The sequence below is a fragment of the Gymnoscopelus microlampas genome (genome assembly GCF_963454915.1).
Source record: "Gymnoscopelus microlampas genome assembly, chromosome: 2".
Classification (NCBI taxonomy): domain Eukaryota; kingdom Metazoa; phylum Chordata; class Actinopteri; order Myctophiformes; family Myctophidae; genus Gymnoscopelus; species Gymnoscopelus microlampas.
In genome coordinates, this window is record NC_139939.1 from 19,714,519 (window position 1) to 19,740,508 (window position 25,990).

Here is a 25,990-nt window from a genome sequence, read left to right on the forward strand (position 1 = left end):
GCAGATTTTTTTTTTCAACAAGATTTTATGGCTTCTATTATTGCATTGCAACTTTCCAGGAATACAAAGCCTGCAGTTTCTATTAACTTGGATTCCCCATCGATGATGTCACTGGTAGACGGGTTTCTGAACTGTCCACAGCCCTCCTATGAGACACAGACTGAGTAGAAAAAAATGGTACAGTTTTATCATGAGCACTAGTGAGGACCTATTATATGAAGATAGGTTGAAAATGGGTGAAGTCGTCCTTTAATGTTGAAATGTCTGGTCATCGGAATGTTATGCTTCGCGGCACGAATCGCACTAATGGTATGGCGTGCCAAATATAGCCGACCTACTACAAGCTCTCAACGTGACGCGTATGCGCACGTTGTACGCTTTTACGTTGACTGTTTTCGCCACGCGACAACGCTTGCGATTAATTATGATTATGAATCAGGCTTTAGATTCGCTGATTGATATGGTATCAGCGTTTCAGACATTCACTTATAAACCACATGGCCAATACAAATTTGTCCCTCTCAAAAGCAGTGGTGGAAAAAGTACTCACAACAGTAAAAGTATCAATAATGCAATGTAGAAATACTCTGTTACAAGTAAAAGTCAGAAATCCAGAATTTACTTGTGTTAAAGTACTAAAGTATTGGTATCAAAATGTACTTAAAGTACCAAAGTAGAAAGTACTCATTATGTACAATGTCCCGTTTCACAAGTTTTCAAATCTATAGAAATCTTTTGAAAATAGCAGATCTACAAGCTCACAATGCGTCGCATCGCAACGCATTGTGAGCTTGTAGATCGGCTATCTATCAATGGCCGAAATGTATATAGGGCTGAAGTGGTTAATGTATGTTTTGTAATGATAATCAAAATCTACAAAGTAGTAACTCAAGTTTTCAAATAATTGTAGTGGAGTAAAAGTACAATATTTGCCTCTCAGATGTAGTGGAGTAGAAGTAAAATTACTGCAAATTGGAAATACCCCAGTAAAGTAACAAATACCTCAAGATTATACTTAAGTACAGTACTTGAGTAGATGTACTTAGTTAAAATAAGTAGCTAGTCTGTTAGTATCCAGCTGAGGGGGTACAGCAGACTAACAGATCTGCCACTCTCTTGATGATATCACCGCATCCTCACACCCTGTTCAGTGTTTCAGTGGGAGCGATAACCAAATGAAATCTTAGGAGTAATTAGATTCGGTTCTTCCGCACAGCGCCTGTGGGCGACCCTCTCCTTATGCCAGCATCACATTATGACACTTGTTTCTGTAACCGCATGAAACAGTGAGATGACAAGATCAAATCCTAATAGGCATGTGTGTGTGTGGGCATGTGTGTGTGTGTGTGTGTGTGGGTGGGTATGTGTGTTTGTGTTGCTCGGTGGGATGGAGTTATCCTGATGTCCTGATTTGTTCAACCTACAGTATTATCATCACGATGAACATCTAAACCAGGGGTCTTCAACAGGGGGTCCGGGACCCCTAGGGGGTCCTCAGAGTTACTACAGGGGGTCCGCCAAATCTTTGTATGATATGATTATAATTTTTTTACATTAACCACTTGAACCCTAGCATCCCTTTTCTGAGGAGAACTTTAGCCAAAAATAGCAGATCTACAGATCGGCTATTTTATGGCAAAGAGGTTTGGTGTAGAGGAGAAAAAAGAGCAGACCAAGTAAACGGAAAAAGTTAAATCTGAAACACCATTTTATACAATATAACGTTGGCCTGAAAACGTTTAAGACCCCTGCTCTATAGCTCATTTGACTTCTGTGACTTCTCGCTTTTTTTGAATAGTCGTATAGTTTGTGTGCTGCACCCTAAACGTTATATACAGTACAAGTTATCAGTTATATACAAGTTATTGAAGAGGTTTGCAGTTGTATGTGTTGAGACAATAAATAGTTAGACAGACAGACAGGTAGGTACCTACCTGTCTGTCAAAGTGCTGTGTTTTCCACACTTTGTCTTGATCTCGAATAAGAGATGTAAAATCAAGGATGTAATAAAGTTGCCTGTGGGAGAACAACTTCTACTTCTTGTATTTCAAGGCTGCAAAGTGTGTGTGTGTGTGTGTGTGTGTGTGTGTGTGTGTGTGTGTGTGTGTGTGTGTGTGTGTGTGTGTGTGTGTGTGTGTGTGTGTGTGTGTGTGTGTGTGTGTGTGTGTGTGTGTGTGTGTGTGTGTGTGTGTGTGTGTGTGTGTGTGTGTGTGTGTGTGTGTGTGTGTGTGTGTGCGCGCGTGTGTGTGCATCCGTGCGTGTTGGACCGGAATGGCCTTCGGGAAATTAAGGACAATTCCCACTGGCCTGGCTTGCCTTGAGACTGATGTCTCCCTTGTGTCACTGACAAACATGCAAAGGAAATCACTCTTATTTACAGGTATATCTAGGCTACTCCAACTCATAGACATAGTTGACAGATGGGTGGGCGTGTTTTGGTTCAGCGCTTGCCTGTGGTGATTGGTCAGAAGGATTCTATGGTGCACAAACACCAGTCTATAGAGAAACACTGTCTGTAGCGTCATCTATTTCATTCACCTTTATGTATTAACAACAAAACAATATAAAAGCACATACCACAATCTTAAAAGCAAAAAACCTACTCAGAATAAATCTGGCGTTTTTTTTCTTTTTTCTTTCAGTTAAAGTAAGGACAAATGTGAATAGAAGTAAGAAACCAGAAATGACAATAGAGATGTTGTGAGACAGATTGAGGAGGAAAGGAAAATTAAAAAAGAGTGCTGTTGTACAAGGAAAGAGGGCTGTTGACTGTTGCATCTAAATGGTTGTATTATGCTGTGTCATTGAGACTCATTCAGAGCATGATGATGAATAGTAGAGAGGCTATTAAAACCAGACTACTGAAAGTCAAAACCTGCTATTTGACTGGACTGTGTAAAGGATAGGCCTATATTACTTTAAATAGGACTACTACAGCAACACAGTCATATAGTCTGAGAGGCGATGTATGTAGTTCCAAAACCCCAAAATCAGGAAGCATTTTTCACTCCCTGCTTATCGCTCTCAAAGTGTATGTTTTAAAAAAAAAAGGGGGTTTTGGGTAAATGTCTGAAATAAGGTCTGTGATTAACACAGGCTTAAGGAATTTTCACATGTTGTTCTACGACAAAAATACAGTATGCTACATCAATAAAAACCCCGCTCATGAACGTAAGCATTTAGCATGTCTTACAAACAAGCTAATTAATGGTTAAACACGTCATCTCGGCGAACGCACACGCGTTTTCTACTTCTGGTCGATTGCATAAAAAAAATACACACACACGCTCGCACGCACGCACGCACGCACGCACGCACGCACGCACGCACGCACACACACACACACACACACACACACACACACACACACACACACACACACACACACACACACACACACACACACACACACACACACACACACAGGTATAAAGCCATGGTGCACATTGGTGTTACTTTAGTAACATTTGGCGGTTTTCCCACCGAATGTGCTGTTCATTAAATATGTGTTGCTCGTCTATGGCAGCTGGTGGTCTGTCATATATCACTTACATCACTTGTGAGGGCCAAATGTTCCTAGCCTTGCATTGCCAGACTGATCATGTGGAGGAACGTGTGCTGTGAGTGATCTTGCGTCATCAGTCTGCCAATGGTAGGCTAAAATGTTCCCACACACATACAGTAGTGCAATTTATTTAAGAAACAGGACATATGTCCCTTATTGTCCTCACAAGAGAAATGGTTGTTTAAAAATAAAATAATAATAATAATAATAATAATAATAATAATAATTGGGGAGTTAGACTTACAATCAGGAAAAGATTGAGTTTGGGGTTAGGGATTAGACATTTAAGAGGTTAGGGGTTAGGATTGTAGTTACTGTATGATTTATACATAGCTCCGCACCAATGTCCCACACTAAAAATAGCAGCACTGCGACGCGTTGGAGATTGGCTATTTCCGGCTTTAGTTAAAGGGTTGAAAATGCTATTAATAAAATCACCATCCTAAAATGACGATGTCCTCTCAAGTATACTAATGCACATGTGTGTGTGTATCTATATCCAGTGGTGTAAGTACATTTACTCAAGTACTGTACTTAAGTACAATTGTGAGGTATTTTTTACTTTACTGGAGTGTTTCCAATTTCCAATCCACTACAATTATCTGAAAACTTTAGTTACTTTGTTGATTTTGACTATTATTACAAAACATACATTAACCACTTCAGCCCTATATACATTTCGGCCATTTTTCGCAACGCATTGTGAGCTGGTAGATCGGCTATTTTCAAAATATTTTTTATACATTTGAAAACTTGAAACGGGACATTCTGCACAATGACTACTTTTACTTTTGGTACTTTTAAGTACATTTTGATGCCAATACTATTGCATTTTCACCCGAGTACATTTTGAATTCCAGACTTTTACTTGTAACAGAGTATGCCTACATTGCAGTATTGATACTTTTACTTAAGTAAAACACGTGAGTACTTTTTCCCCACCACTGTCTACATCTATATCTTTCAAGTGTTTCCCTATATTAGTTCATAAAGACTAGGAGATAACGAGCTGTTATTCAACCCCGCTGCTCTAAATCTTCCATGCGTTCTCTCTGTGTGTGCCTGCGTATAGATCTTTGATGAGGAGTACGCCGTGCTGTACCTAGACCAAGGCGGAGCCCTGGTGGCCATAAGACACACTCCTCTCCCCATCCGACACCTGTGGTGAGTCATTACTGCCGGGAGCCGCCATTCGTCACAGCGTGACTCATTCCCCGGGAGGAAGGAAGAAGCGTTCCGAGCCTGACGCTATAGTCAAACGCAGGCAAATTAGTACATCTCAAAGGCAGGGGGAAAAAGTAATTATTTCTACTTTAACCCGTTGAGACCGGGAACGCATCTAGTGTCATTTTTTTAGATGTCTTTGGCTATTGAAAAAAATAGCAGATCTACAAGCTCATAGCGCGGCACCATGTAGATCTGCTATTTTTTTGAAAAATTGTGAACATTTGTGCAAATCTTTAGTGCGAGCATTTGTAACTCAATTCTTTGCTTCTTTGGATTCTACAAATGTCTTCTAAATCCTATTTTTTTTTTTTTTTTTTAAACGTATGTTGCTATATCAGTGGTTCTCAAACCTTTTTCATGTAAAGAACCCCCAAAATGATATGTATTCGTCCACCGACCACCCCCATCTCAAAATATGTTGTTTCAAGGACCCCCAGAAGCAAAGATTTGAGTTACAAATGTTCGCTTTAAAAATGGAATCAAATCAAAAGATTTGCAAAAATCGTCACGATTTTTCAAAAATAGCAGATCTACAAGCTCGTAGCGCGGCACTCGGTGCCGCGCTACGAGCTTGTATATCTGCTATTTTTGAATAGCCCAAAGAAATCTTAAAAATGACACGGATGCGTTCCCGGTCTTAATGGCTTAACAACCCTGCCGGGGCGTGGAATTTATTCTTCTGTGATGACCGTCTGTCGTTCAGTTTTCTCCACCACTTATGTAGATAGTGTCTGACTTGGGGAATTATTGTAGCTCCCTCTGTCTCTTCATCGTCCACTGAGCGTTACTTGTCGTTCGGAATATAATAGGAAACCTGGTTCTCGTTCGTGGGGGGGGGTCCAGGGAATCCCAGGGGGCCCCTCGGGGCATTACAGGTTCGTGAAGGGGTTCGCACAAAGCACTATAACTATATTGATGACTATAAAGATATAGTTTTATTTAAAATCATTCTAACTCAAGTGGCTGGCAGAGTTCACACCACAGCTACAACAAAGACAATGGTGAACGATAATATTTATAGTTATAGTTATAGTTATAGTTACTAGACCATACCCGGTCGGCGCAGCGCATCCGTGGGGGGATATGCGCGACAGTGTTTGACACAAAAACGTTAATAAGAAGCTGAGATTTGATGAAATCGAAAAACGGGCTTCACAGTTAAGTTCAGATGGTAATGGTCAATGGCTGTGTAAAAAATCAGAGCAATTGGTCCAGCCAGTGAGGAGAACCGGGTAGCTTCACCTCCACTACAAACACCTCCACTACAAACGCACAGAGGTTACTAGAATTATAGTAGGATAGTTATACTGCTTTGAACGGGCCTTAAAGGGATATTTCACTTAAAAAAAAAAACGTTGGGTCATTTTATCGTCTACTCAGGCTTTTGTGAGCCCCCCCCCCAGACAGTTTTTAAGTTGCTTGATTCAGTATTTTGATATTTGATATTCATTGTATAACTTATTCCATTCCAATTTATTGTATTACATTTTTTTCATTTTCCCCCAAAAAATATTAGAAATAAATGAAAAAAGTAATTGAAAAAACACGGCCTCCTCACGTATTAGAAGGACGATATCAGTCACCAGAACCATAGACTGAAAGAACGAGCCCAATCGATGGTCTTGAAGGGCGGAGCCAAACCCAGGCGCTGGATTCCAGCGCCTGGGTTTGGAGCACTCTGATTGGTTAGGAGGTAACAAGGTCCTAAGACCAGCGTTCCTGAAAGGTTCTCCCAGGCTTTTTTTCTTTTGAAACAAAAAAAAAGGCATGGGTTTCCGAGGCTACCAGAACCATGGACGGGTTTCTGATGAACATGGTTAAAATGGAGTTTGAAGTTACAATGGGTTAGTATAGTATATAGTATATCAAATATCTAAGTACTGAATCAAGCAACTTAAAAACTGTCTGGGGGGCTGACAAAAGCCTGAGTAGACGATACATTGACCAAAAGTGTTTTTGAAAGTGAAATATCCCTTTAACTCTGAGACTGTACAAGTGGACCCTTACGGGTCCATGTGGTTCCTCTAGGTCCGTGGACTAATGCATATCAAACTGGAACTCTTTGAAATGAAAAAGGTCAAGGGTCATTATTGGCTTATGATTAGATTTTTTTTTACTGTAAACGGCCATTCCCACCAAGCATGATAACTGTAACGATGATTACGTGAGCGTCCACACTGATGAACGATTAACGATAACGTTCTGTTAACAGTGGCAGAGAAAAAACGTGCTGTGCTGTCTGCAACTACGTGGGAGCGCCCACACACACACACACACACACACACACACACACACACACACACACACACACACACACACACACACACACACACACACACACACACACACACACACACACACACACACACACACACACAGAGCGAGAGAGAGAGATCTCTGCCTCTGTGACAGTGGTGCTGAAAGACACATGCAATAGGATACTGTACTGTATATAATATATAGATAACCTGACTGATTAATTATATTAATGAGATTTGAGAGTTTACTGTACCTGAGGTATTACCACATTACCTATGCCTGCCACTGAAAACAAACTGTATACTGGTCTGGAATGCCAGTGTGCCATTTCCATTTGACGTCAAATGTAATGGACAATCAAGTTTTTCTTTATCTTTATAATCGTCTCCTCATCTCCGTTAATTATAAAACTAATAATGTGATTCAGAGGGTGAGAGAGACCGATTGCATCGCAGATGTCCTTCTGGTGTATTGTGATTGGCTGTCAGCGTTTCTATCGTTCGTGAAAATCACTCTGAAAGTGATCCAGACCATATCATTCACCACTATCGTTTGTCGTTATATATTTCCGGTGTGGACTCACTTTGGTTAAAACAGTGGTTTTCAACCTTTTTCATGCCAAGGACCCCTAAATTGATATATATTTGGCCGAGGACCCCCATGAGATTTTTTTTTTGTGCCAGGGACCCCCAGAAGCAAAGATTTTAGTTAAAAAATGTTGCTTTTGATAATATTTATATTAAAAGATTTGCACACATTTTCAAGATTTTTCAAAAATAGCAGATATACAAGGTCATAGCGCGGCACTCGGAGCCGCGCTATGACCTTGTATATCTGCTATTTTTGAATAGCCAGAGCTAAGTGGTTAAAATTATTGTGACGCTATGTTAACTCATTTAGCTGGGGACCCCCTGGTACCCCTCCCAAGGACCAGTGGTGGTCCCCGGACCACTGGTTGAGAACCACTGGGTTAAAACAACGTATTTCTTGTTATATAACGTCAGAACGGTCCTTTGATGCTGTGCTGTTTTTTGCAGGTTGAGCTTTGATGAAGGTCGGCAGTGGAACAAGTACAGCTTCACCAACTCCCCTCTGTTTGTGGACGGGGTGCTTGGAGAGCCGGGGGAAGAGACTCTCATTATGACGTGAGTGTGCATGTGTGTGTGTTTATGTATGTGTATGTGTGCGTGCATGTGTGTACAATAGGCTCTGTGCACAGCAGCCATATTGGAAAGAAATTGGGCCTCTTCCTTAAGTTCCTTAACAGGTGTTACCAATGATGCTAACGAAGGCTCTGTTCCATTCTGGTCAAACAGAGTCAGGGTGCTGATGTTGTGCATGTTGGCTCACTGGAAACACTCTCAGGGTTCCTTGAGGGGGTTCCAAATGGCCTCGGGTGTGTAACTCTAAGAGTGTAGAAATGGAACCAAATGGACCCTTACGGGTCCATTTGGTTCCATTCGTACACTCTCAGAGTTATGGGGGTCCTTGAAATGAAGTTTTGAGAACCACTGTGCTACACTAAATTGAACAGAGCCTTCATTAGTACCATTGGTAAAACCTGTGAAGGAACTAAGGAAGAGGCCCAACGCACGCGCGCGCGCGCACTCCTTTGTATGCTATACTTGTGAGGGTATCAACATTTTAGGACGTCGGTTTTATGAACGACATTTTTGCAACTCCTTGCCATTTAAAAACAAAGAATATAGCAGATCTACAAGCTCACAACGTGTGAGCTTGTATTATTTTTATTTTCCGGTGCATGACACGCAACTCAGTATAAACCAGGCACAAATCTAACCCTAACCCCTAAAACTAACTTCTAAATAACTTATCCTAACCCATAACCCCAACCTGAATGGCTAAAAATCTTTTTTCAACCATAAAGCAACCATTTTTCCACGCACGCACACACACACACACACACGCGCGCGCACACGCACACACGCACACGTGCGTGTACGTAATGCTGGAATCAGCATTTCTCGACTGCCTGATTTCCTTTCATGAATAAGAAAGATTTCTCTCTCAAGGTCTAGCCGACATCAAAACTGTCCATCTTCTTTGGATTCAGATCACAGGAGAGATCAATGCAGTGGCGGCCGGCGACAGCATAACCGTCCATTTGAAGAACATGAGGGAAATGATCAAAATGATCAAGCCGTATCAGTTGGAAAAAAAGAAAGAAAGAAAGAAAGAAACAGAAGAAAGTTGCTCTCCAAAACCTGTAGCTTCTTTCAAAATGCCGAACGGCACAGACGCCGTATACAGCATGACCTGGCGTTACTCCTCTTAACCCTTTAAGACCAGGAACGCGGTCTGTGTCATTTTTTTTTAATTTCTTTGGCTATTCAATAATAGCAGATCTACAAGCTCATAGCGCGGCACCGAGTGCCGCGCTATGAGCTTGTAGATCTGCTATTTTTTTTTTATCTTGAAAATGTGTGCAAACTTTTGAATATATATTCTTTTAAAGTGAACATTTGTAACTCAAATCTTTGCTTCTGGGGGAGGGGGGTCCTTGGAACTAAATATTTTACAAAGGTTCATATACACAAATATGCATTTAAAGATTTGCACAAATGTTCACGATTTAAAAAAAAAATTAGCAGATCTACAAGCTCATAGCGCGGCACTCGGTGCCACGCTATGAGCTTGTTGATCTGCTATTTTTGAATAGCCCAAAGAAATCTAAAAAATGTCAGAGACGCGTTCCCGGATCGAACAGGTTAATGCAGCAGAGATGGAGAACTTTTGGGACATGTTTGCCGGAATGTTTCCTCAGCCCATTACATCAATGTTTTATGGCACCTGCCAAAGGGGACAGAGTGACAGTCAAGGGTTTGTAGTCCAGAGAGAAACCATGGGGCACAGCTGGAGAGAGAGGCAAGACAGAGAGAGAGACTCATGGCAGATTTATAACCTGGTCGCGCACCAAAATATAGACGATCTACAATCTCACGACACGCAGTGGTGGAAAGTAACTAAGTTTAAGTGTATTTACTTAAGTACTGTACTTAAGTACAATTTTGAGGTATTTGTACTTTACTTGAGTATTTCCAATTTCTAATTACTTTTACTTCTACTCCACTGCATCTCAGAGGCAAATATTGTACTTTTACTCCACAACAATTATTTGAAAACTTTAGTTACTAGTTACTTTGCAGATATAAATTATGATATTATGAAACATACATTAACCACTTTAGCCCTATTTTATACCTAGGCTATTTGAAAATAGCAGATCTACAAGCTCACAACGCGTCGCTTTTACTTTTGGTACTTTAAGTACATTTTGATGCCAATACTTTTGTACTTTCACTCAAGTAAATGTTGAATTCCGGAATTTTACTTGTAACAGAGTACTTCTACATTGCAGTATTGATACTTTTACTTACAGTAAGTAAAACATTTCAGTACTTTTTCCACCACTGAACACGTCACGGAGCTTGAGCTTGTAGATCGGCTCTTTTCGGTGCGCGACACCGCCAAAGCACAACAAAGTAGACAGTAGATAAGGCGCCACAGAGAGAATAAAGGGAATAGCAGACAATGGGGGGATTACTCAAAAACTCGCATTTTTGTTTGATGCAGATGAGACATCACTTGCAAGGCATAGGGAGGGGTTGGGACAGGACATGTTTTTGAGGATTTCACTGAAGAAAATGGCGATTTATAGTTTTTTCTTCGAGATCTCGAGGCTCTGTGCTCGCAGACACACCATTAGTTCTCATAAGACCATCGCGCACTCTTTTTGAAAAAAAAAAATTTGTACTCATTTTTTACAGTGAGTGCCTGTCATGGCAGTGCGCCTCGCGAGCTAATTGACAGATTGATTGTGATAAATTTGCTGTGGTATGAATAGTGAGGCGGTCAGCACCGAGAAACACGCCCTCCCAATTTAGTTTGTGACAGAATATTTATCTGCTTAGTCTCATAACCTTGGATTCAGATCATTCTTTTGGACTATACTCGGAAAACATTGATATTCACACTGTTAGGCTCGCGCTTTCCCGGCTTAGCAGCGAACGTGACGCCTTCCACCGTGAAGGGAGAGGCTCGACGATTTCAAAGTTGCTCTCAAAACATTGGAAGCGGCCGTGAGTGAGTGGGTAGAGAGGCCGGTCAGTTGTTCCTGACCTTTGGCTCGCTCAGTGTCAAGTCAAGTCAAGTCATCTTTATTTATTAGAGCACAGTTGACCAAAAAAAAAGTGCTTTCCAATCGACGATAACCAACAACAACATGATAGCCGTGATGATGAATCACAAAATCATAATCCTTTGTGGAAGTTTCAAACACATACATCAAAGTAAAATCAAAGTCAAAGTAAAGTAAAATTCCAAAGTTACAAAAAACCCGAATAGAACAAAAGACATTCAAACGATCAAATGATCACCCAAAAAATATTACTTAGCCTACTTTTTTGTGAGGAATCCCGTCCATTGAAAAAGCGATTGTTCTTCCTTCAAGGATTTTTGGAAGTTGTGATGTTTCCTGCCTCTGTGGGGGGTAGCCTATTTATATGCAAATATCCTGGCCAATGGCATATTGTAAGACTAAACAATAGGATCCAATGATGATGTTTAGGTGGAGAAAAAAAAGAACAGGAAAACAAATGATTTATACCCTTTTTTTTTCTTTTTTTTTTATAAAATACAAATATTGCACATTTACAACTGTGGGTCTTGCAGGGTTAAAGGGGAAGACCACTCATTTTCAACATTGAACTATGTCTTTGATACACCTTAGAACTATTGTGTGGAAATAAGAAAAAAAGCCCCCCCCCCCCCTTCTGTGTTGCCTACAAAAGGATAATTGATTGAGGTCATGTGACATAGTTCAATGTTGAAAATGAGTGGTCTTCCCCTTTAAGGGTATTAAACGTAAGTGGAATACATTTAGTGGACTTGGCAGTAACATAAACCAAGGGGCAACCTCACAAAGCAAGAGAGTGTATACGTGTCAAAGTTTCCCTGAGCAAGATATTTAAGCCCTAACACCCCCCCCTCCTCCCCCCCTCTCTCTCCCTCCTATTATATTTTCACCTCTTTGATACTCAGTGCATTTGCCAGGTCATTATCTGTGCAGTGTGTATACCAGACAATACAATGTGTGCTTGGCTATTTTCCAGGATATTTGGCCATGTCAGTCATCGCTCTGAATGGCAGCTGGTGAAGATAGACTTCAGGTCCATCTTCAACAGGAGGTGCACCGAGGCCGACTATCAGACGTGGCACCTACACGATCAGGTAAGAAGACACCATGCCGTATGCATTTTGGGCATTTGAAAATAGCCCCCAATAGCTCACAATGCGTCGCGACTCGCGATGCATTGTCAAATCGACAGGATGTGATGCCCACAACGCCCTAGGAAACTTGTGGATACATTTGAAAACTTGTGAATGGGACAGTCTGCATAATGCGTACTTTCTACTTTTGGCACTTTAAGTACTTTTTTTTATTATTATTATTTTTCTTATCCCACGATTTTCACCCGGTGCCAATTTTCTAAGTGATCCTGGGCGCTACACTCCCCCCACCAGCCTTGGGAGCCCAGGGCCGAGCTCATGCCTCCTTCAATGCATGAGAGCCAACTGACCTTCTTATCACCTGACAGGGGGGAGTTTCCCCGGTTGGACGTAGCGCGTGGAAGGAACACGTTATTCCAACCAGTTTCCTTCCCCTCCATCAGGCACCCCGGCTGTCATGGGGGAGGCGGTATAGCGACCAGGATTACTATTTGTGAGGGTATTAACTACCCTAGTAGACACAGGGAGAACATGCAAACTCCACACTTTAAGTAATTTTGGTACCGATACTTTTGTACTTTTACTCAAGTTAATTTTGGATTCTGGACTTTTACTTCTAACAGAGTATTTCTACATTGCAGCATTGATAATTTTACTTTAAAAAAAGGTAAAAAATAATAATAATTCCACCACTGTTTATTAGTCAGAAATGTAAACAGCACAACGTACAGTCAGAAAGGAAGGATATAAGGATAACACAAAAACAGTCCTGGGGACTAGTTTCCATTGTGGTCCTATGTACAGTACATAAGTTAAAACAAGTTGATATACAAACATAATAGTCTGACACAAAAACAAGCATCTTATCAAAGACCTGGCACTACTTAATCTGTCTGTTTTTAACAATTGCTGCACACACTCCACACACCACCACCTTCTGCTGTGTAACCAAAAGCCCTGACCCAAGCAGGCTTCTATTTCTAGATGACAAACGACTTTGTAACAAATTTCAATTAAAGCACGATCTGTACACGCTCTGGCGTTGTTAGGCTTTTCAAAGCACTAGTTAAGTTGCTGGAAAAAAAGGATCCCTCAAATCACACGTGGGGTCATCTCGGGCAGGATAGTGTTTGATCACTGGCTTAGACCTTAGTTAACCCATTAAGACCGGGAAGACATATTTAGATTTCTTTGGGCTATTCAAAAATAGCAGATATACAAGCTCATAGCGCGGCACCGAGTGCCGCGCTATGAGCTTGTAGATCCGCTATTTTTGGAAAATCGTGAAAATCTTGGAATATATATATTTTTTAAGCAAACATTTGTAAAATATGTTGTTCCAGGGACGCAAAGATGTGAGTTACAAATGTCTGCTTAAAAATAAACAAATTCAAATATTTGCACAAATCTTCATGATTTTTCAAAAAAATTGCAGATCTGCAAGCTCATAGCGCGGCACTCGGTGCCGCGCTATGAGCTTGTAGATCTGCTATTTTTTTGATTAGCCCAAAGAAATAAAAAAATGACACAATAAGGACGCGTTCCCGGTCTTAAAGGGTTAAGAAGTGGAGCGAGCTGCTGCGTGTGTCTCTCTCTCTCTCTCTCTCTCTCCGCTCCCCAAAAACCACTTGTGCATATTCTCTCCATTTATTCTCAGTGATCTTTGTGGATCCAAAAGTCCCTGCATACATCACACCGTCTCTCCACTCAACCTGCTCAGGCCCAAAGCCAAGAAGGAGAATTAGAGTGCTCCTTTATTCAGCATCCCAGCGCTCTAATAGGCTCAGACAGCCATATGCTCCGGCTAGGGCTAATGATCCAACATATATATAGCATGGAGGTGGACGGTGGTCCATGCCAATTACTTGCACAATAAACCCTTTAGAAGAAGGGCAAGCCCCCTAGTCAACTCAAGAACAAAGTTGACAGCTTGCCCATAAAAGAAAATGTAAATGTTTATATTTTGAGACCATTCATGTTTTTTTTTCTTAAATCAGTTTTTTCTTCTTGTTGTGGAATTCAGCCGTCAGACACAGAGAGAGAGAGAGAGAGAGAGAGAGAGAGAGAGAGAGAGAGTTTCCACATCTCACTAGTGACACCTATAGCGCAGTCACAGAATGATCTTGGAAGAAAGCAGAAGTTACAGTTTTCCAGTGGTGGAAAGTAACTAAGTACATTTACTCAAGTACAGTACTTGAGCACATGCACGTGCACACATAGACATCAAAGGGGGCTTGAGCCCCTGCCCTTTTGTCTGTCGGTAAAAAGTGCCCTTGTCTCCTCTGACTGTAAACTGTAGAAACCCCTGCGCCCGTTGGCCTCGCACCTGCAGTAAAGCTTACTTAATTGAGCCCCGTGCCGTGCACTGCTCGCGCAGAATTATAGTTGATTTACAAGCTCACAACGCGTCGCAACGCCAGGCATTGTGAGCTTGTAGATCGGCTATTTTTTGGGTGCGCGATACTGCCCGGCAAACGAAGTCTATTATACACAATCGAAACCTAAATGAGTGCACAACTGAACGCAGTGGACCAATTGTTTGAGACAGATTAGGTATGTATGGACAAAAAAAAAATATATATAGCTGTTAATTTGAAATTACTTGTCAAGCAGGAGCCCATATATATCTCTCTCTACCTCTCTCTCTCTCTCTCTCGCTCTCTCTCTCTCTGTGTCAGCACAGCAGCAGTGGTGGGAAAAGTACTCAATTTCTTTACTTAAGTAAAAGTACTCAGTATACAGAAGAATAAGTGGCGTCGTTAGGCGGGGGCTTCGGTGGCTATAGCCACCAATGTTTTATCCAAAGCCACCAAAAAACATTATTAAAAAAAGTGTTTTTTTTATTATATATCTATAACCCTAACCTAACCCTACCCCTAACCCTAAAACCGAAATAAAGTAACAAAAAACGGGTAAAAAAGTACCCGAATCCGACGAATATCCGCAAAATTTCGCGCGCGCACACATGCATATTTGTCCGTGCATGTGCCCTTTTGAAATTCCAGCCCCTGCCTCTCCAAATCTCTCTGCACGTCTCTGCTTGAGCACGATTTTGAGGTACTTTTACTTTACCGGAGTATTTCCAATTTTCCACTCCACTACATCTCAGAGGAAAATATTTTACTTTTACTCCACTACAATTATTTGAAAACTTTAGTTACAAGTTACTTTGCAGATATAAATTATACATTATAAAACTTACATCACCCACTTTAACTATTTTATACCTAGGCTATTTGAAAATAGCAGATCTACAAGCTCAACGCGTCGCATCGCGATACGTTGTGAGCTTGTAGATCTGCTATTTTCAAACATTTTAGTTCTTTTACTTTTGGTACTTTAAGTACATTTTCATACTAATACTTTTGTACTTTTACTCAAGTGAAAATGTTATTCCAGACTTTTAATTGTAACTTCTACATTGCAGTATTGATACTTTTACTTAAGTAAAACATTTGAGTACTTTTTCCACCACTGCAGGTTTCTGCAATCTCCTCATCTTGTTTGATCGCTGCCTTCCCTCATTATAAGATATCATTGGTGACGGGTGGAAAACTTGTATGTCCCATACTGTTACTTTTCAGTGAAAAGAGGAGGGGGGAAAATGGGTTCCAATGGATCCAATAGTTATTCAAGCTCTTGTTGATGTCTTTCATTTATAAAATCCACAGACATAGTTATCCACTTTCACTTTAAAACCTTTTCAAAAACATCTAATAGCCGATACTTAAAGGGTCTACACCATGAATTTTAACTTTTTCTTCATTTTTGTGTGTTTTGGTCTCCCCCACCTCTCTTCTGTTCCAACAAATACCCGACTTCGAGCATGCAGGCTTTCATAGGCTATCTGTGGTTTTTATGTAAATTGGTCTGAAAACAGTCCGTCAGATTTGTTCCCCCACCCTACGTCACGTCTGGGAACAATTCCTCCCGTTTTTCAGTTCTAACAAAAAAAAAAAATCAGAACCACACAGAACCAGGACATAACATGCATACAAACTGGCTCAGTAGCGCCCCGTGCCAAACAGGACAATGTGGTATTGCAGGTGAAAGTGCTTTATAAGCCAGAGAGAAATTAGTTGGAATGAGTATATCTGAGGCTTGATTTAGGCTCAAACCTTTTGAAAAACGTTTGAGGGACATAAACAATATGATATCAAATATTATTATTATTTTTTAAATTCATGGTGTAGCTCCTTTAAGCTCACAACGTGTCGCAATGTGCCACGTTTTGAACTTCTAGATCGGATATTTTCATAGCGCGGCACCTAGTGCCGAGCTATGAGCTTGTAGATCTTAGACTTTGAATATTTTGTTATCACTGGATACGATTTTGTTCCCAATTCCATGCCAATTCCATGCTTGTCCCCAATACCATAGGAGAGATAACAGGCAAACATTGATCAAAATAAAAATGATCTAATTAAGTAATGCAGATGTTTAACAATAATTTAACTCTTGAGAGCGTAAAATGAAACCAAATGGACCCGTAATAACAATTCCTTAATTAAGTAATGCAGATGATATGTTTAACAATAATTTAACTCTTGAGAGCTCTCAAAGCGAAATCTCTAAGGGTCCATTTGGTTACCAACTCTCCATCATTTGACTGGGGACCGAATGGAAGCCCCTCAAGGACCAGTGGTGGTCCCCGGACCACTGGTTGAGAACCACTGCTTTAAGCGGCATATATAGGTCCGTTCCGGGGTCTTTTGTTGTCCACATCACAGCCAGCAGTCTTGACTGGCTCGTTAAACACACCTGCTAAGCACATTCTCCCAGTTGATCAATAGCTGCGTATCCCAGTGACTTTGTGGAGCTTACAGTGTAATTGTTTTCTTTGCACTCTATTTACTACTACTACTTTGTTGACTACTAGGGTTCACGCCACTAGTCTTGCACTCTTTAACTCCTGTAGCCTTAGAGAACTGGATTTGCGCTACTACAACTGTACTTTGACCACTTTTTCCGTCCCCCTCCAGAATATGAATGCTGAGGTCCCAGTGGTTAAGTCGCTCTGGATATAAGCGTGTCTGCAAAATGCCTACATCTAGAATCGATTGCCAAAAACATTATGATGATATACAGGCAGCTTTGCAGCAGAATTATAATCTCGTTCATTCAGCCGGCTCGTGACTCTGTCCCACATTTTTTGTTTCTAAATAAAATTAAAATAAATAATCCTACTGTATAATCCCATTATGGAAACGCAGGCAGCCCACTCCCCAGTGTAAGATTCTCCATGCAGTAGTTGTTAACTTTGGTACATGCACGAGACACAGCATGAGTCCGTGAACACTCAGCCAGCGTGAACGCCCAGCGAGCCAGAGGAGAGGCGAGGCAGCGGTGCCTTTCACATATTACGCTGCGCTGCACACATGCTTAATGCCACCATGCATAATATTCACGCTAAATGCAATGTTATGACAACAGCTGTTCTCTCTCTCTCTCTCTCTCTCTCTCTCTCTCTCTCTCTCTCTCTCTCTCTCTCTCTCTCTCTCTCTCTCTCTCTCTCTCTCTTTTACTGTACATTTTCTTAACGATTATTGTATCGATTTTTTTTCCTTACATTTTTTATCCCACAATTTTGTTGCCCATTTTTTTCACCCAGTGTCATTTGTCTAAGTAATCCTGGGCGCTACACTCCCCTCTGCCAGCCTAGGGAGAGCCTAGAGCCGAGCTCATGCCTCCTTCAATGCATGAAAGCTAGCAAGCCGCTTCTTATCACCTGACAGGGGGGAGGACAGTACATTACAAATGCACATCCGAACGTGCAAGTTTATGTGCATACAGTACCTCCACGGTGAGGTGGGGTCGCGAGTCAATGGCCGCATTATTTTGGGGTCGCGGGCTGAAAAGTTTGGGAACCCATGCCCTAGGAGACACGGGGAGAACATGCAAACTCCACACAGAGTATAAATAAATAAGTTCTTTGAAGATCTAGAAGTGCATTTATTAAAACCATTGAACTGGGTTGTGCAAAAAAAGTTGCATCCTGATGCGTCGTGAGCTTGAGTTGTGAACATTTTTGGCATTAGTTTTTTTTGGCTATAATGATATGCCTGAAATAAGGAACGTTAAAGAAAACTTACCGATTGTTGTTTTTATAACCAATTAAAGGTAGGGTAATTGATTTTTTCTTTGGTTAAAATAAGTGTTAAATAGCTCTATATTCTGATAGTACTCATTGCTAAAGAGTGTTTGTTCAGTAAAAGGAGTCATGATGAATGTATTTTCTGGGTTTTTTCTGTATTAAAGAGCTGGAGAGACGGGGAGACTCCTGTTACTGAACAAACACTCTATCGCAATGATTACTATCAGAATATAGTGCTTTAACCTTTTAACAAAATACTTTTTGTTTTAACCAAAAAATATCACTTACCTTACCTTTAAATTGATTAGTTCGATTAACTGTCTTTTCGATCCCCGGGCCTACAGGGTGAACCGTGCCTCATGGGAGTGAAGAGGATCTACCGTAAGCTGAAGCCCACGGCCAGGTGCGTCATGGGAAAGACCTACTCTGTGACGATGACATCGGGACCCTGTGACTGCACCGAGGCTGACTTTGAATGGTGAGATAACATCTCTGACATTGTTTTTCAAAACATGTTTCATATCAAAGACCCCCAGAATTGGTACGTGTTTGGCCGCGGACTAGTGTTGATTTCATCGACCAAAACTATGACGAAAAATGTTCGTTGACTACCTTTTTTCACTGCCGAAAACTGAATAAAAACTAAATAAAAACTAAGCTATGATGACTAAAACTAAGACTAAATATACTGACAATTTCGTCAACAAATAAAAACTAGACTAAAATGTTAGGGAGGGACGAGTGGAGAAGAGATCCAGTAGGCTATTTTCAGCATGCAACCAAGTGTAAAATCAGCCATTGTGACGCCATCAAGGCACCGCCAACATACATTTTAGTCGACTAAATCAACTGTAGATTTAGTCGACTATAATCTTATGATAATTAGTCGACTAAAACTAGACAAAAACTAAAACATTTCAGATGACTAAAATATGACTAAAACTAAATGGAATTTCATTCAAAAGACTATGACTAAGCCTAAATCAAAATGTGCTGTCAAAATCAACACTGCTGCGGACCCTTAAAGACAGAAATTACACTTCCTCTGTCCTTGATGATGAAGCCATACTGCAAAAGCAGCAAAATCATCAAGCAAAAGAAAAGGGCTCTCAACTCACTTTAGGTGCTCCATGCTTAATTAAACAGCAGCAAAGACTATGTTTCGACCTTGCGGTCTTATTCAGGTTACTCGAGTATTTGGCCTCATTTGAAATCGTTTTTCCGGAAATAGCAGATCTACAAAGCTCACAACATGTTGCGTCATGAGACGTTGTGAGCTTAGATCGTCTATTTTTTAAATAGTTTGACAATTTGTTTGTACAAATTTGAATACTGAAGTATAGTAAGTACATTTTGACACCCAACACTTTTGTACTTTTACCCGAGTCACATGTTGAATGCAGGACTTTTTACCTGTAACAGAGTATTTTTACATGGCGGTATTTCTACTTCTTCTTAAGTCAAAGTCTGCGGACAACCGCATATTAATTTAGGCGGTCCTTAGCATGAAACTGTTACCAACAATTACCAGCAACTTAACGGAAAAACATGCCCACGGTCGCTTATTATGAGCAGACATGGCAACGCTGGACACTAATATGCCATCAGTTGGAGGTTATGTTTTGTTTACAAAGCCTGGTTGGCTGGTAGAATAGTGACGGTGGCCATTTTTTCCACATTCACCATCGAGCCAACAGAAAAAGTTTTGTGACAATATGGCATCTTTCTTTTCCAACAACATTCAACAACTGTCTGAACCAGGGTTTCTCAAACAGAGGGTCAGGACCCATGTTTGGGACACGGACCCATTTTTATGGGTTTTTAGTAAGTATCCCTATTTTAATTATTATTTCAGAAGATTTTAGAATAAGAATAAGAAGAATAAGAAGATCCTTTTTCAGAAATGTTCCAAAATCCCTAAATAAATCAAAATAAATCCAGAAAAAAAGAAAAACAAAAACAAATAAATGGCAGCTCTGTTATAAGATTTCATTTCAACGTGTGGTGATGCGACACATTGTGAGCTTATAGATCTGCTATTTTCACTATTTCTTAAAGCTTGCAGATTGGCTAATTTAGCTAATTTTGAAACAGGGCTCAAGTGGTTAACCCATTAAGACCAGGAACGCATCTGTGTAATTTTTAGATTTGAGCTAAAAAGCATTATTTCACACTTTGGCTATTCAAAAATAGCAGATATACAAGCTCATAGCGCGGCACCGAGTGCCGCGCTATGAGCTTGTAGATCTGCTATTTTTGAAAAATCGAAAACATTTGTGCAAATCTTTGAATATATATTCTTTAAAGCGAGGATTTGTAACTCAAATCTTTGCTTCTGGGAGGTCCTTGGAACAAAACATTTTGAGATGGGGGTCCGTGGCCAAATACATATACATTTTGGGGTCCTTGACATGAAAAAGTTTGAGAACCACTGACATAGTAACATAAGCGTTTTTTAAAAAAAATTTAGGATTTAGAAGACATTTTGTAGAATCGGAACCTCGCCTTAATGGAATAATTCATTCATACGTATATTTGGTACGTTCGCGTCCCGGGAAGACACCAAGCTTATGTTTTTGGGTCTCAAGCTGATGGGTTTTGGGGGAACCACTGGTCTATAAGCCCTATATCCGTCTTGGCAATACGTTTGGCAATGTGGGGCGGTGTGGGGTTTCAGGAGAAAGTGAAGGATGAGCAGATAAGAGATCACCGTCATGGATAAGGTCCTCCACATTAGAATTGTAGAACAGCTCGGGCTGCCGGAATCTCCTGGAGGCTGCCCCAGCTAAATGAAACCACTCAACTGCTACACTCCAAGCTGTGATGGTGTGCGAGTACGTGTGCGTGCTTGCGCGTGTGTGCGTGTGCGTGTGTGTGTTGTACTTGTATTACTACACTTGGGGCCAAACGTCCCCACAAGTATAGTAGAGTGTGAAAAACAGACAATGAGGATTCAGGTTGGGAATATAGGATTAAGATGAGACATTTAGAGGTTGGGTTTATGGGTTGGGGTTAGAGTTATGGCTGATTTATACTTGCATGCCGTTGTTGGCAAAAACAGATGATCTACAGTACACTTCGCAGCGCAATGCGTTTAACACTTCCGTGACTAAGCAATCAATGGGACCGATTTTGAGAATTGAAAGTGGCTTAACTTCTCTCAGGAAGCTCTGAGAAAGTTCCCCTTTCATGACTTTTCCTAAATATATGTTTCAAACCATCTCCGTTTTTTTTTTTTTTTTTTAACTCATTATAAATATGAAATACATACCATGTATCCCATCCCAGACGTTTTATTTCGGCTAAATTGATCGCTCTCCCCCTCTCTCCCCCTCCCTAGAGCACTTTACACCTCGAGACCCCCCACAGAGCGGCCCGTAGACAGCAGACTTGCTGCTGCGCAACTATTCTATGTTGCCATGTCTGCTTATTAAAAGCGACTTTGGGCGTCTTTCTATTATTATTATTATTATAATGATATATATAATTACATTATAATGGTAATACTTTTCTACTCCACTACAACTCAGAGGCAAATCTTGCACTTTTACTCCACTACAATTATTTGAAAACTTTAGTTAGGCTACTAGTTACTTTGCAGATATAAATATATTTTCATACTTGTTTAGATTAGAGCTTCATGCATGTCCTTTTGTAGATAATTTTTATTAGGTAAATATTTATATAGAAAGGTCTAACCAGGGACTGGGGTTGCAAATTTGCCTCGGATATAAACCCCATTTACAATGCAATGGTTTCATGCCTCACTGTTTTCTTAGGGCACAATGCATGCAGTAACATTTTCACAGACCTGACTGCTTATTTTTCTCGCAAAATTTGGCAACCCTTTCACTGCAGTGTACAGAGTGTTTGCTACTGGATCGCGCTGTTTTAAAATGCTGTGCCAACAGATGTGATCTACAAGCATATGGCTCGTCAGGCAGCGATTGTTTTATGTTTGTAGATCAGATATTTAGCGCAGGAATGAGCACATTTGTGGAACATATAGCGATGTGTTCACTTGTTACGCTGACAAGGAGATGAGAGGGACAGGAGAGGAGACGCTTTCTCATCAGCGTGAACAGCTGATAGAATGAGAGCTTTACGCTCAGACAATAATGTGAATATTATATAATATAATATTGGTTTGTCAAGAGATATCCATGTGTTTTGCACAATGGAGATCACGTAACCTAACCCTAACCCTGGAGTCACGTAATTAGACAGTGGCTTCAGTGGTTCATATAGGCTCCATGTTTCACTGAAGAGTTTAATGTGTGACGCTACAGATCGCGCTGTTTTATACGCTTTTTTTTAAATAAAGATTTTACATACAGAATCTGCAGTTACCATTACAAGTTAGCCTAATTTTATAATGTTTGTGTCTGCCTACAACAACAACATTATGTGGGCTCACTGACTGCGCAGAGTGCAATTGAGATGTTAATGGCTATTTAGAAGACAATGGAACCCCCCACTGTGTGGGTGAGAAGGTGTCAGCTAGTCTGGAGCACAGAGGTGAGACAGTAACGAATAGGAGAGCTTGATTTCTTGTTCAAAATGACCGTTTTGCAGGCTGTGTGTTAGATAATGTAACCTCAGTCATGCCAGTGTTAAAGCTTGTAGATCAGTGTTAGGGTTAAAAATAGAAAACAAAACAATACTTAAAGTTAAAATGGCATTCATAAAATCGCTGTCCTAAAAGGATGTCCTCACAAGTGTATTAATACAAACGTGTGTGCGTGCGTGTGCACGGATGCATTACCCGCAGTATTCCGGGGGCTCGTGCTTGTGAATGTCTGCCATCCTTCGCCCTCCTCTTTAAAAAGACAGTGTCTTCGGGGGAAGACGTCGTACTTCACACAGCTGCCTTTGTAGCCATGGCCCGTGGCTCTTTTCATTAAAGATGCACTCGAAAAAAGATGGGTTTCGCTACATCCACGCAACCTGTTTTTCTTTGAAATATCAGCATTATAAATGTAGCCCTTTTTTTTCTCTCCTCTCCTTCCTTTTTTCCTTCTTTTCTTTCGTTTTTATTCCCCAATCTACATACAGGCCCCCTGAGCGTATAGGGAGTATGGAACGAGCCTCCATCAGAACCCATTCATCACCCGGCCTAATAGCTTTCATTAACAATCACAACACTTTTGCATCTGTGTGCATGTAGCACTAATTGGGGCAATTTGTTTCTATCTTTTTGGGGACACGAGCGCACAGCGTTGTGCCTTCTAATTTGTAGAACAAACAACTTGTGGGCTTTGTTTTTAAAGGCACTTAATGGAGAAAGCACAGTCGTTTGGCGTCAATGTTATTTTAACAAATAAGGAGTTCATCATTCCCCAAAGGGGTCGCATTTGCATTTCCTTCTAAAGTAAACGCCGTGCTGATCAATTATTTTGTCAGATTAGGGACCGATTTGAATGGATTTGAGACTATAAAGCTTAAGAATACACAGTCAGTTCCTCAGTGTTAATTCATCCATTTGTAAAGTGTGAGAGGGGTTAAAAATAAAGCTGCAATCCGTAACTGTTATGTCCTACCCGGGATTTAAACCGTTCTAAGGGCCATCCCCACTTGGCCAGTGGCGTTATTGCACTCATGAGCTTCAGGCAGTATTACTTGCCAGCCAGTAGGTGTCCTACCCCGACACCGGGGTCTACATTTCTCAGTGGAAGGGATAGGTCGACCGCCTACAACAACCACTGCAGATGTACTAGTTGCTTTTTCTTACCCCTTTTTATCTCCATTTAGTCGTTATAAGTAGTATATATAGACACCAAAATGCTAATTAATGCTAACATGCAAAATGGTGGATGCTAACACTATTAGCATGTTAGCATCTTAGCTTAGCATGTTAGCATTAATTAGCATTTTGGTGTCTATATACACGACTGTTATACCTATGTTGTCACTGCTGTTGTATCCTACTGGCTCACCTGCCAGCGAGGAGCCCCCACCGAGAGGATCATAAAGCCTCCGTCCTACTCCTCCCGCCTCAACACTCGCAGCTGACAGGTGCCGTCCTCAGCCCGAGTACATCTAGCAACAAATATCACCCTTCCCGTTCCGCTTCCCCGATCCGCCGAACACGGGCCGATTGTGTTTGTATAGACGCTCGACAAAGCCGGTGGATTCGAACCCCCCAGACTCCGTGGGCAGATGTACCAGTTATACTAGTGTATACTGTATTAACATACTTTACCACAGTGGTTCTCAACCTTTTCAGGCTGTGACCCCCCCCCCCCCCAAATAATCATATTTGAACTGGGGGACCCCCCATTTAGTTTGACTCCGTTCCACAGATACATATTGATAGAAAATAGCCGATCTACAAGCTCACAACGCCTCGCAACGCAAGGCGTTTTTCAAATATGCGTATTTTCAAAATGTTTGCCTCTTTCTTGTGTTATTAGACAATTTGGCCAATGTTTTAGTATAGTCTGTTGATTATTTTTGATGCAGTAATGGTCTCTTCTTTTAGGTATTAAAAAGGTCTTAAAAGTCCTTAAATTGTCACTTCACTCTCATCTGGGGACCCCCCTAAAATCATGTAGGGGGGTCCCGACCCACAGGTTGAGAACCACTGCTCTACCATACAGACTGATTGACATTTTATTTCATTTTAACATTTTATTTGTTGAATTAAGCTTTAGCACTGAGGATTTCATCAGCTGCTCGTTCCCTCAAATACTCCTCTGCACCGTCTGATTAGAGATCACTGTCTCCCTTGTGTGTGGCTGTGTGACTGCAGCGATTACGGCTACGAGAGGCGAACGGACGGCAAGTGCACCCCGGCCTTCTGGTTCCATCCGTCAGCGACGTCCAGGAGCTGCACCACGGGGACGACTTTCGTCAACAGCACGGGGTAAGTGAGGGGCCGGTGGTGGAATTAGCATGGCACTCGCTGACTCATAGACCTCACAGCCTTGAGTGAATTGCCTTGAGTTGAGGAGTTCAGGGTGCATTGATTGCTGTCTCATTTCAAACAAGGACTGACTGGCTGAGCACAATTTGGCCTTAAAACAGAGAGCTCATAATTTATGAGCAGATTAGGGTGGGGGGTGTGTGTGTGTGTGTGTGTGTGTGTGTGTGTGTGTGTGTGTGTGTGTGTGTGTGTGTGTGTGTGTGTGCACGTGTGGACATAATTATGCGGTTTCCACCTGACAGCAACAATATACTTTACAGTGGTATAAGCACTTAAGTACTTAACTTCCTTTTTATAATACTTTATACTATTTGACACTACATCTATCTATCTATCTCTCTCTCTCTCTCTCTCTCTCTCTCTCTCTCTCTCTAAATGGATAAATTAACCCTGCAGGTCTTACTGTGCATGTACTGTATATAATGCGTGTGTTTGACTCCAGTTACAGGAAGGTAGTATCCAACAACTGCACAGCAGGAGTGATTGCCGAGTACTCTGCCAGGAGACAGCAGTGCCCCATCCAGGCCCCTAGGGGGCTCCACCTGGTCACTAGTGAGGGCAGCCTGACGGCCACGCTGGGTACCAATGTCACCTTCCTCGTCTATCTGGAGGAGGTACGCTCATTTAAGGGTCATTTTATATATGAATGGCGTCAATGGTACTGTAGCCT

At 41.2% G+C, this 25,990-nt stretch overlaps 1 protein-coding gene across 1 annotated transcript in view; it reads left to right on the forward strand.

The window, feature by feature from the left end:
* Nucleotides 1-25,990, forward strand: part of sorcs1 (sortilin-related VPS10 domain containing receptor 1) — a 280,871-nt gene that overhangs the window by 229,660 nt on the left and 25,221 nt on the right. Inside the window, exons 13-18 of the mRNA XM_084044273.1 lie at nt 4,638-4,729; nt 8,089-8,196; nt 12,184-12,301; nt 18,740-18,873; nt 25,147-25,260; nt 25,763-25,934. Coding sequence (XP_083900399.1) covers nt 4,638-4,729; nt 8,089-8,196; nt 12,184-12,301; nt 18,740-18,873; nt 25,147-25,260; nt 25,763-25,934 — 738 coding nt within the window. The remainder of the gene's footprint in view (nt 1-4,637; nt 4,730-8,088; nt 8,197-12,183; nt 12,302-18,739; nt 18,874-25,146; nt 25,261-25,762; nt 25,935-25,990) is intronic.